General features: G+C 39.3%; 2 protein-coding genes across 2 annotated transcripts; one reads left to right on the forward strand and one right to left on the reverse strand.

Annotated features, from left to right (window-relative positions):
* Positions 1-4,947: 4,947 nt before the first annotated feature.
* On the forward strand, positions 4,948-8,380 carry LOC129728209 (uncharacterized). The gene is made up of 3 exons (XM_055686627.1): positions 4,948-5,424; positions 5,491-5,613; positions 8,193-8,380. The coding sequence occupies exons 1-3, from the start codon at positions 5,082-5,084 to the stop codon at positions 8,378-8,380; spliced, it is 654 nt and encodes a 217-aa protein (XP_055542602.1). The 5' UTR covers positions 4,948-5,081.
* Positions 8,381-8,885: 505 nt separating this feature from the next.
* On the reverse strand, positions 8,886-11,847 carry LOC129732053 (uncharacterized). The gene is made up of 3 exons (XM_055692517.1): positions 11,691-11,847; positions 9,936-11,631; positions 8,886-9,882 (listed from the first exon to the last, which is right to left on the reverse strand). The coding sequence occupies exons 1-3, from the start codon at positions 11,758-11,760 to the stop codon at positions 9,282-9,284; spliced, it is 2,367 nt and encodes a 788-aa protein (XP_055548492.1). The 5' UTR covers positions 11,761-11,847; the 3' UTR covers positions 8,886-9,281.
* Between the last annotated feature and the right edge of the window lie 621 nt (positions 11,848-12,468).

Genomic DNA, 12,468 nt, shown 5'->3' on the forward strand with positions numbered 1-12,468 from the left:
AAACAGCCTAGCGAAGACGAGCGCATTTTATGTTGACAAATCCCATGATGACAGCAGTTCAAAAGTCTAGAACCGCACAAATCATAGTAAGCCGCGAATTGACTTCGTTGGTTCCTCCTTTTTTTTTGCTACATCATCATGAAGGTAAGACGCACATTTGACGATCCTGCCAGGTTTCTTTTTTTTAAATTGCAAGTTCAGTTATCAATTGCAAAAACAAGAAATAAATGTCAGGACAGTCAGATTGAATTGGGTTGTCCGTTGTAAGTTCCATTTATGCATATTGTGTTTCGTTGGGTTGTTAGGGGGACTAGCTCCGAATTAGGGTGACCATAAAAAAACGGCAATATTCGATGTATTTCATTTCCAAAAATTCCCCCCTAAATTTGGTTTCTGGACCATTGTGCGTTGGTGAAGGTTGATTTGGCTACACACAACAAATTACTTAGCGTGCGTGTAGTTTGGATTATCGCGCTGCGCGAGCAAAATTTGTATGCGCTGCTTCTTTTGCTTCGACGCCATTTTCACATATAAAATGCAAATGTCAAAATCAAACATAAAGCATGATATTATACACACACATCTGTAAAAAGGGGATGTTCAAGTTTTTTGTAATACACGATAAAAATAATATGGCATATTTGGCCTTTTGTAATAAACATAGTTTTGTAATAAACATGTCAAAGTTCAACAGTGTAGCTGTTTGGAGAGATGATTTACATGCCAAAACACCATATCGTAAAAACATAAATGATTCTTAGAGAAACGTGCAAAACTAAGATCAGTTTGATGAATTTAGTTCCCAGTTTTCCACATTTTTTGCTAATATATTAAAACATAGCACAATAATAATGATATAACATTTTCAGGGGCATTGTTACAAACAGATATTTTATTTAAAACAGTCGTTTAGTGTAACAAAATCAGCGTGACGTACGAAAAACGGAATCTACAACGTTTTTCAATTGTTTCAGCTTCCATTTAGTTTCAAGCGTAATATTTCAGTAATGGTTTCAACACTAGACACACGAAAAATGCTACTGCTTTTATACCTAATTTATAACTTTTTTTTCTGAATTATTTACTCTGGGAATAAGCTTAATTATTTACAATACGGGTGCAATCAATATTGGCTGAATATCTCACTGAATATAGGCTCACTTTGGGCATAAGAGTTAGAGCACTGCTTTCTTTGACAAGCCTGTAGCATAACTGAAGCATGATTGCAAGTTTATTGAACAGCTGTTTCAAAATGGTGCTTGTGGAGCGAGCTATTGGTACGCGGCCAAATGTAAGGAATTTACACCCAAAAATTAAATTTACAAATTTAGTTTTTGAATAAAAAAAATCATTTATCTGGCAACACTTACGCTCAAAAATATTATTTTTTCTGGATTCCTTGCTTTATTTTCTTTAAAAATCACCAATAAGCATTTTCGGATTCCACAGAGCGCACAGTGGTTCGAATTGTATGGCAAGGGCGGTCATAAATAATTTTTGTTCAGTATTGCTCTTGTAAACTACTGAAATCGACAGAACTAGGTGATTTTCGACTATAACAAACTTTTCTGGGACTGCCATCATCCAACTTGTTTCAATTTTCTGGCATTGCCATTATTATGCATGCATATAAGAGTGCCAATCGAATATAGGGAAAAGTTCGATCACTGAATTCCAAAATACGGCAGCTTCAAACGTTTTGTCTTCTCGAGAAAAGTCCTTTTACAAAATGTAAGCACAATCTGGTTTCATAAGTGAACCCTCAAAGCGATCAAAGTTTGATTTTTCTTCTTTTACGTTATTTTCCTGGAATAACTTCAAACAAATTTGATAATTGCTCAGAAACCTCCCATATTTCAACACCAAATATCAAAATTCGAATGAAGACAAATTTTGAGGAACAAATTTGTAAATTTGAGCTAAATGTACCACAACCCTTGGGGCCATCCACATACCACGTGGAAAGCTTGGGGGGGGGGAGGTAGGGTTGGCTATTGTCCGCGGTCCATACAAATTTTTCAAAATTTATATGGGCAGTTGTCCACGGAGGGGGGAGGTCAAAATCGTTAAAAATCTGTCCACGTGGTATGTGGATGGCCCCCTTCGAAGAAACTATGCAAAAAGTATGAAATTCAACCGAAAAAGTAACCATCTTTAGCCGCTTGTCATCGACTAAGATGCAAATATATGCAGCTGAAACCTTTAACAAATCCTTTTTAGGTCTTGAAACTTTCGTTTGGTGGTAATTTGGTGATAGTGGTACTTATTACGGGAATCACTTCACGGTGAAATATATTTCACTCTCACGCTCACTTCACTTTTTCAGACCTATTCCCGATTCCACCTCAAGTGAGGTGACAAAAATCACCTCCGTGGGGTGAGGTTGACAGTGAAGTGAAATTGAGAATAGGACAAGTGAAATGAGATTGTTTCTCAGCTCAAAAATCTCTAAGTCCCAGAAAGTCGTTTTTTTAGATAACACCAGATCTTGACGTGTTCTGCATTTCTAAGACATTCGGCATCAAAATAAAAATGTTTTTTCGGTATCGAAAATTTCCTGCACATTTGCATTTTTTTCATCGGGCAAAAAAAATGAAAATTTTACCGCTTTAAGGCACGGATCAAATTCGGATTCGTTTCGTTACTGAAGAATAAATCCAATATTTACCATTAGATCACAAATCAATCAACTTTAAGTCTTATGGCATCTTCGTGGAATCATTTCACCGTTTAAAATGGTCGTGAAAAATTAAATCAGTATTTTTCATTACTTTCACTGTAGCTGCATTACCTATATTTTTAATTTACACTCGGAGATTGTTTATTCACCTACCGATTGAAGATTTTAGCACGAAAACTGTTTCAATTTTAGTAAAGCGGGCAATGTATGCAGTTTGCGAGGATGCGAAAATGAACGGGAATAGAAGGTGTGACTTTTAGGCTTAGAAAATTTTTTTTTTCCTCGTCCAGACGAAAAAAAAAATTTTTTTTTCTAAGCCTAAAAGTCACACCTTCTATTCCCGTTCATTTTCGCATCCTCGCAAACTGCATACATTGCCCGCTTTACTTAAACTTAAAATGTAAGTCATATGACAAAAATGAAATTAGTTCGTAAAGTGTTTCAATTTACCGGTAACTGTAAATTTATTCCAATAAATGAATTTTTTGAAGTAGAATACTTCTCTCAGGAAGTTCGGCTACATAAGGATGTGAAATGAAAATCTAAAACCGAAAAGAGTGAAAAATATGTCCAATTTCAAATGCTAATAAATCGGTTAGTATTCGATGGATTTCCTCTTCTTGCAGCAATAGATTGAAAAATCTTCTAAGATTCTTCCCAAAAGAAGATATTTGTAATTTTATTATTCACTCTATTGTACTATTGAAAATAGTCAAGCCTTGTCAAAACGAAAAATTCGACCTCTGGTTGGTCGTTATATGATGGCTTCCCAAGCACGGTCGACAGAATCATATACCTTGCAATTCAAAACATGCTATTTGGCCTATATTAGAGCCTGTTTCAGCCGAAGCCGCTCATAATAGTTCTAGACAGCCACAACAGCAGTCGTCCCTTAGCAGCAGCACTAGCAGTGCAGTGGATACCAGCGATGGCGAAAAGCGACCACAGCTGTGGCGTAGAAATGGACAGCGCACTAGTTGCAGCGGATTCCAGCAACGATAGCAGCTGGGCCAGCTGATGCAGGGACAGTGGATACCAATGGCAGCGTATAGCGGCCACAACTGTGGCATGGCTATGGATAGCACACTAGTTGCAGCGGATCTCAGCATCGATAGCGGCTGATGCAGTGAGACACTTTGTGAAATGCAGTCTCTGTGCGATAGTGGGCACTAGTAAATGCATTCAATGAAAAGTTGACTCATTTTGACAACACGTGAGCCGTCTAGCTTTGAGTGTTAAATCAGCTTTTCACTGTTTATTTTATCACAAGGAATATTTTATTCACATGGTCAGTGATAACGCAAAGATGTGATCGGCATCTTATTCGATACTAAAATGAACAACACATTGTCCTTTTCAGGACGAAATAAACACTTGCTTAAAGAGTTAATATTTTCTAATGAGTTAATTCACATTTTCAAATTTGTAAAAGTTATAAATTTTACTTTATCTCCGTGTCTCAGAATGTACTGAATTATCTTTTCGTTCAGTCATGAGCACGACATCCAAAAAAATTTCATCTCAAAATTTGAAAATTGTCAGCCTCAACCATGACAAGCAACTTACTATATTATTGAAAATGTTCAATCATTGTTGAAGGGCGAAATTCGATTGATCCGATTAGTCAACGTTTGTTTACTAGAAAAAATGACTGACGCGCAAGCAGCCGGGTTATCTTTCTTGTAAAAGTATTCTACTTCAACCTTGCAGTTGTGGCTTTGTACACAACTCTCCTGTTTTTTTCACTTCGTAGTCACCTCAGTATCACATCATTTTTGTTTACAAAATGGTTCCGGTGTGTAGGGTAAATCAGCCTAGAGTGGAACCCTTCGAGGTTTTTAGCGATTTTTCATTCCGAATCTTTATTTGTGCAACCAATTGTATATCTATATTGCATACCTACTTCTTGTCTGAAAACACCCCTCACTTGAAACTGTTTATTAAAAATGATGACAAATCAAAAAACAACTTCGTATGGACAAGATAATAAAATCGCATCAAATCAGCCATCGTATGTACCAGGAGATCCACTGTTTGTCAATTAACCCTAATTACAACGCAAAACCGAAACCGTCTTCCAACACATCTTTATTGCATCAGCATGAGTGCAGTGTTGGAAGTTTCGATTTTATGATATTTTGTTCATTGTTGAGTAATTGCATAAAAACCCTGTTCTTATTACTTTTACAATTGAGGTAATCAAAGGAATCACTGAAATATTTTGAAAACATTCAAAATTTTTTCCATTTGCTACTTTGCAGTTAAAGTTTCGTTCAGTTAATTTTTAAGAAAATCCATTCAACCGCAAAACTGGCCACAATGTTATTCGCGATGGTTGTCTTGACGACAACCAACCAGTGTAAACAAAAACATAACTAGAAAAGTATTGCCGCTAGAGAAAATGGGCCGATGCACTAAACGTCGTAGAGCTGCCTTGCAGCGGGAAATCAAAAAGAAAGCGAAACGCGATGTTCCTGATCCCTTGATTTGGGCTGTGACAGATCCGTGGAGGATTACTTCAAGAGGTGACTGTGAAGAACAAAATGCAGCCCTGAACGACATTCTTGCATCAGAAGAGCATACAGCGGAACACTCATTCTCGGAAGCAGAAGACGCCAACATTATTTTCGACGTACCGGAGATACCGGAATTGCCATTGTGCCCGTGTACGCAAATGGGAAATGCCATAGTGCCAATGTCGCTGGATCCGTTACCGTTAATGCCAGAAATCGCCTTGCCAAACGGTAAGTTATTTTACACCAAAACAAAACAATAGTATATGCAGTAACTAGTGCTTGTTTGATTTGCAGAATTGCATTCCGCTGCATTCATTCAAATCAGCGAAGGCAAGGACAAATCGAATCATGTCGTGAACGATTTTTTTCAAAAGCATATTTCTAAGCAGATAACCGATTTCTTCGAGCAGTACTTAAGTAAAAAAGTTTTTGACAATGCTATTCAGGTTAATATCTAGAGTTACCTGAAGTTCTCTGTTGATAAGTCAAATAGATGGATATTATCATAAAGTACCATCTGGTTTTCAGCGATAAATAAAGTAACGATAAAAACTCAAACATTTTGATAGGTCTTTTTATTTTGAAAAATCCTAAAATTCCAAAACCTTTTCCCTTAAATCAGATGAAAAAACTGAATGCAAGTTAATCTAGATTTAACCATTTGCTCCCCGTTCCCGTTGTACATAACAGGTTTCCTTGCCTGTGAGATGAGTTGATCTTTGAGGGCCGAATACACTCACGGCATGACATCGCTTTTCTGGCGAAAATTGGCAGTACCTTCTTGAAACCTTCCAATGTGCCTTCTAGCCTCTACCACCTACTCGTCTACATGGAAGGCACAATTGCGCCGTAGTGAGCTTCGCCGTGTGCACGCCTTCTTGTCGTCATGCTTCTCAATTTGTGTTTTTTATGTTTTTTTGGAGGAAAAAATAAAACAATATACTTATCGATCAAAACTCGAATAACCGGTATGCGAAAAATGATACAACACGGCGTTGCCAGCACTTTCGCCAATAGAAAGCAGAAAGAAAGCGACACAAAAAAAATGCGCCGTGTGGAAGGCACGATGCGTTTACACGGGAGGCTATCCCATATTTTGGAATAATATTTAAACAGCTAAGATTCCTGAGTGTCTTTGAATGCCAATGCACATCATCACACATAATGGGTTCTATTGCCCTCCAAGGTGAATTGATTTTCGGCAAAATTTGTAAACAATGTTCGACAGGTAGGCAAAATAACGTGCAGGGTATTTATTACAGGCCTCATCCATACATACAACATCGCATACATAGACTTCACGTATACATAAACACCGAAAACACGATAGTATTGGTGCACTAGACACAATGGATTGCGAGAGGTTTCACCTTAATGGGCCACCGTTTCCTTATTTGGACCACACCAATTTCTCAATTTGGGCCAGGTCTAAATAATACATCTCTTCAATCGTAGCTGCCGCTGATGAAACTAACTCTGGCTTATGCACTGAGAGTTCTAGATCTGGATCAACTGTAGACTGCAGCCGTTCTTCCGTAGTAGGGAATCCTTTACGTGCCATCAGAGTTATCCAGCGAACAATTGAATCCTCTTCCGCGGCAGTCAATGCAGTTTTTTTACCTTTTCGTGGTTTTCCTGACCACTTGCTGCTTGCACGGAACATTACGGTGGTTCGTAGAACATTGAAGCTCCTGCAAGCTTCTCTAGTCGAAACACCACTTTTTATTGCTTGAAGACACTCAGTAACAGCTGTTTCAGTATATTTCCTACCAATTTTCGGCGTTTTCCCATTTTAGCAGCAATTTTGTACAATAACACGATCATAACAAATTTATGGTTACTATGGTAACTATTATTCGCGGCGTTATATCGATGATAGCTCTTGTTCGAAATGAAGCATGTCGGAATAAGGAAAACAATATTATTTCCACCCTTATTTGGGCCACTATTTTTTCAATATTTTAAATGTTTTTTCTAGTAAAATTTATTGCTTATCTTTTAAAGACACTATTATCCTACCCATTCATCGAAAATCTGATTAGTTTCGCTCGGAAAGTGTGATGCCAGTACAGTTTTTGATAAAGTCCTTTCCTATGAAAACGATAACAGACCATGGCAAACCAGGTGGCTGTTATTAAAAGACAATGAAGAATTCTATAGTAAACGTCTGTTGCAACATTTCTAATGAAGAACATTATTGAAGTTGTCAAAGCACAAATCATAATAAGTATATTTATAATATGTCATTTGATGTAACAAGGTTACGTGGTCCACTTAAGGAAGTGGTCTATATTAAGCAGATCTACCCTATTCCCCTTGAATAAAAGTCCAAGTTTCCCCAAATCGGCCGTTCCAGTGCTGAGCGCGAGCATTTTCAAAAAACAAGTTTCGTCCCGGGTCTTTACGGGTTTTTCATCCGCGTGTATTTTTTTTTTTGTCCGAGGGTAAAAATTGATGAAAAACTGGGTGTAACTAGTTTGGAGTATGTTGAATCCATGTGCAAACGTTCATAACAAGTATAGTCACTGTATATTTTACTAGTCTGGCGGAGTAAATCCGGGAACCAATTCAAACTGTTATAACATCAATTCTATACGACTGGTTCCCGTTATAACAGTTTCAATTGGTGATTATTGAGATGTCATCGAAATAGGAAGAAAAACGCCAAAGAATTTTGCACGCCGTCATGGAAAATACGACCGCTACTATGGGATCGACGGGAAAACAACTGGGAATCACCCATACAACTGTGTCTTGGGTGGTAAAACCGTTTAAGGAGTCCCAGACAACCGAGCGGTGGGCTGGAGAGTGAAAGAAAACCGAAGACAGCTGACCCTGTGAAAGCCCGGAGAGTGTCTGATTATTTCAAGCGTAGTTCGAGCCTTTCGATTCGCGGGGCGGCTTTGAAGGCAAAGTGTTCCGCCTGGTTTGTTTGAGCTGGGCTTCGTAAAAGAAGGCTGTATCGTGGTTAACGAAACCGATGTGTGTGGTTATAGATAACAAAATCTACATCAAGGCAGAGGCAAAGCTACCGAGGCTGGAGTTCTGCGTTGCCAAGGCATGGTATGATGTTCCGGAAGACATAAGGAAAAATAAAGTTGCCAATTCGCCAAAAACTACTTGTTCTGGCAGGCCATATGCCAATGCGGTGAACGTAAAGCGTACATCACAACAGGTACCATGAACAGCGAAATTTACCGCACCGAGTGCCTCCAGAAGCATCTGTTGCCCTTCCTGCGGTCCCACGGAGGCGAGACATTATTTTGGCCGAACCTGACATCATGCCATTACGCGCGACCGACGTTGGATTGATACACAAACAAAAACGTTGTCCGGTGAAAAGTTTTTCGGTCATAATGAAGGCCTAAGTTCGAAAATCGTCCAAGGTGTTTGAGAACGAGTTGGATTTGAAGAAATAATGGATGAAAGTTTTCAAAAAGGTCGGCTATACTATTACACAAAATGTAATTAGGGGTCTAATGGGAAAGGTGCCAGCTTCCAGCGAAATTGAACAAAGTATTCTTGGCATGGTAACAGGATAACAACAACACTTATGGCTTTCATGCAAAAGCGTTAAAAAATATCAGTCTTGTCTACAAGGCCGTTTTCGAACAAATTCCGAACCCCAATTTTCATACCTTTTAGTATTTTTGGCTGTGCGTAATGATTTTTAAAAATATTTTTTGACGTTTATTTCTCTGAAGAATTTTAATCATTTTGAACTATTGTCCTGTGGATTTTAAAAAGGTCTACGAATCCCCAACATTACCTTTATAAGTTAAACGCATACAGTAGTACTGTGGCGTACGAATAAAAGCATTTGTTCCACTCATATCTTTCAAATCCACTAGGAGTAAAAGAGTGAACACTTTTTAATTCATTCAACATATCATGTTCGTGTCTACGTCCCATTGAAACAAGACACGTTTTTGTGATTTGTTGTTTATTTTTTTAAATGTATGAATTGAAAAATTGTTGAATAGCGTTTTCATCAATAGATTTAACGTTAGACATAACTAAAATGTGTCATCTCGAGTGTTCTTTCATGTTCCTGATAAAATCATTTCACCCATCCACCAGTAACTTCACCAAGTTCCAGTTCTCCATTCGGTCCTTGGTTGATCATCAGTAGTGTTCAATCGAGAAGCTACCTTCCCCCGGCAGTCCTTCTCCACTGCAGCTATCCAGTCGAGATAGAAATTAACATCCAGATAGGCTTCGGGAAGATCATCCCCATGGCAGTGGTTACTCTTTCCGATATCCAGAACACCTGTGGCGAAAATACTGCTATCCGTTTCCGTTGCATACACCAGTGGGGTACCGTGCAAATTCGCCGTACATTGATAACCACTAATGCCAACCATATGACCACAGATGTGTCCTCCGCTGGTATTTACCTTGGCACCCTCGCGGAGCCACCGTTCGGCACACGATCGCACGTTACTGGCGCTAAATTCAACAGTTAAATTCAGAACCGGATTCGCGCTGTAATGTGTACTTTGAAAATCTAAGCTTTTTATATTCTCCATGTCGTTGGTGTTAGGAAGACATATTGGAGTTCTGTTCAAGGGTTTATCCAGCAATAATATGGCTAAGTTGTGAGTTTGCTCCAGCTTGTCATAGGAAGGGTGCCGATGTATTTCTTTAACAACAAGCGGCTCCTCTAGCCGGTCGTTTAAAATAGACCTGAAATGCACAAATTATTATTGAACCATAAGTTATTAAACGTCTCGACTTACACAAACTGCACCGGAAATGTGTCGATACAGGAAGCTGTTGTCAGCAACAATGATGTTGTTATTAGTGTTCCATAGCACTGTAATACATATCTGTATAACACGCTGTAAAGCCATTGATTGATAGATAATTCAGAGCAATTTTTATGACCCAACAGATTTCTTGAGAGTATCATGATGTTATTCCGAATCCAATCCCTGTAGTAGGTGACATCCTGCATTAGAATGTAATGCACATAATCTCTTCTAAACATGTTGTATGAAACGCCACCAAGATACCAGGAACCATTAATCTTCACGTACATAAGATCTCCCAAAGTACCCCTAAAGCTATAAACCGAGAGTGGAATGCATAATGAATGTTCATGTAAGAGCGTTTCATTCACCATATAGGTCGTAATGCACTCTTCGTGATGTGACTTCCATTCCTGAAACTCGCCGATGTAACCAACTGCCTTCGATGTTTCCCACTCAGTTAGATCTCCTTCCCACAAACAGATTGGCCGCAATAGCTCAGAAAACTCTAACGCTTCATCAAACTCTAGTAACGCCATATTGTTTCGTCTAGTGACTCGATCAAATTGCTCATGCCGAATCATTTGTTTAATTTTCCTGTAGGAAAATGGTCTGCTCTGGAAATTTCTGATAACTTGGAACACGACCAATAACCTTTGTGAAGGATTCTGGGCATCATTCTCCGTGAAGACCTCTGCCGGAGATAAAGCGAAACGTTCACTGATTATTGCCGTATCACACAATCGCACTGGTTTCTTGTCATTCCGGTATACTTCCCCCCGCCAGGGCCATTTGCGTTCCTCTTTGAACCCACTGCGGGTAAATGTGGTATTCTTTACTTTGCCGCAAACTGTAGAAGCTCTAACTTCTAAGGTGCCACCGCTGGCCAGACCGGTGTTACTGTTCACCCAAGGCATGAAGTGAGCAATATCAGTGAATACCACAAAGCTTCTAGCATCGAACGCATTTGATGTCGGTTGCAGTTTACCGTTGCTTACTATACCTCTTAGGAACCACTTTTCATTAATTTCGATGTACAGCCCGCCACCACTATCTCCCGGTGCCGCAGACGTCCCATTGCGATACCCTGCGCAAAACGTTTTCCTATCAAATAAAAAGTTCGTGTAATAAGTGGGATCGCTATCGCGACAGCTTTTCCGGGAAACGATTGGCATTACGGCATGTTTCAAAACATCCGGAAGGGTACCATTCTCGTCCAACCCCCAACCAGCAACAGTACCCCCCTTACCAACTATCAGTTCCTCCCCGTCGGTTCCGTTCCAGAGGCATATCGGTCGGACATAGTTTGTCATCTCCAACGCTCCAGCTATTTTTAGCAGCGCAATGTCATTTCCCAGCACATCCGTATTAAATTCCTCATGACGCACGATCTCCGCAACCGCAAACTGCTGCAGCGAATGCTCCAACTGCTGTATGTTTGCGATACCTGCCCGGACGAGAATCTCCGCAGCTGTTAGAGGCCGTACCCTGGATCTCGGATAAACGCAGTGTGCAGCGGTGACGATGTAATTTTCGGAAATAATTGTTCCTCCGCAGGCATAGCTAGGCGAGGCACGGTTCATCCTATGAAACAAGGCGACATGCCAGGGCCACTCTCCCAGCTGCGACTCGTTGCCAAAGTGGACCAAACCGCGGGTCAAAGCCGGCCGTTGGCCGCAGTCATCTAGTACGGAATGTTATTTTTACTACGCGATGAATGAAATATGATAACCACAAGCTTACTTCCTAGCGCACTATCCGCCGCGAAACTTGCAACTACAACCAAACTTAGTAACCTCAACAAGAAGAACATGTTGTAAACTGTAATCGAAGTAAGGGAAGCCCCGCAGTAGACTGATTGGCTTGTTGGATGAATTAAAACTGATCGCACTGATACTCATTGATTTACGCGCTGGTGAACGAGAACTTATTGAACGGGTTATCGCCGTTCTGTGACGCCTGAGTGGATTCGATTGCATTGCTGGATTTCACGCGATAATCGATGACGTATAAGGTAGGTAATAATGTTTATAGTGAACTTTTGCATTATTAGGTGAAAATATTTCTGCTATTTGGAAAAAAAGTACAGCATCATAATCGTAACTATTTGAGTTGTTATAATTGTCCTATTAAAGTTTGTTTATGTAGCGTATTTGTTGAAAATTAACGAAATAGGCTTTTCTGCTCTCATGAAATTACCCAGCAGCGGAAATATAATAAATTTTGCAAAATTTGTTGGAATTTTTTTATTACAAACCATTTTTCACTCCCATAACCATCTCAACACTTAAATCACTGCTCAAACATTCATCTAACGATTCCCTTATCCATCATGCTGTTTGCGGTTTACGTAAAGGAACCTATCCCATAACGTTGTGGGTTACTGTTATTAATTAGGTACGTACAAGATTAATAGTAACTTATGATTTGGCAACTTTTGATTATCTTCAACGCAGTGAAAACAGATGAAAATACATACAGTTGGCGTTTAAGATTTGTAACTTATCTTTTAATTTCTCCA

Source organism: Wyeomyia smithii, chromosome 3 (assembly GCF_029784165.1).
Source record: "Wyeomyia smithii strain HCP4-BCI-WySm-NY-G18 chromosome 3, ASM2978416v1, whole genome shotgun sequence".
Lineage (NCBI taxonomy): Eukaryota > Metazoa > Arthropoda > Insecta > Diptera > Culicidae > Wyeomyia > Wyeomyia smithii.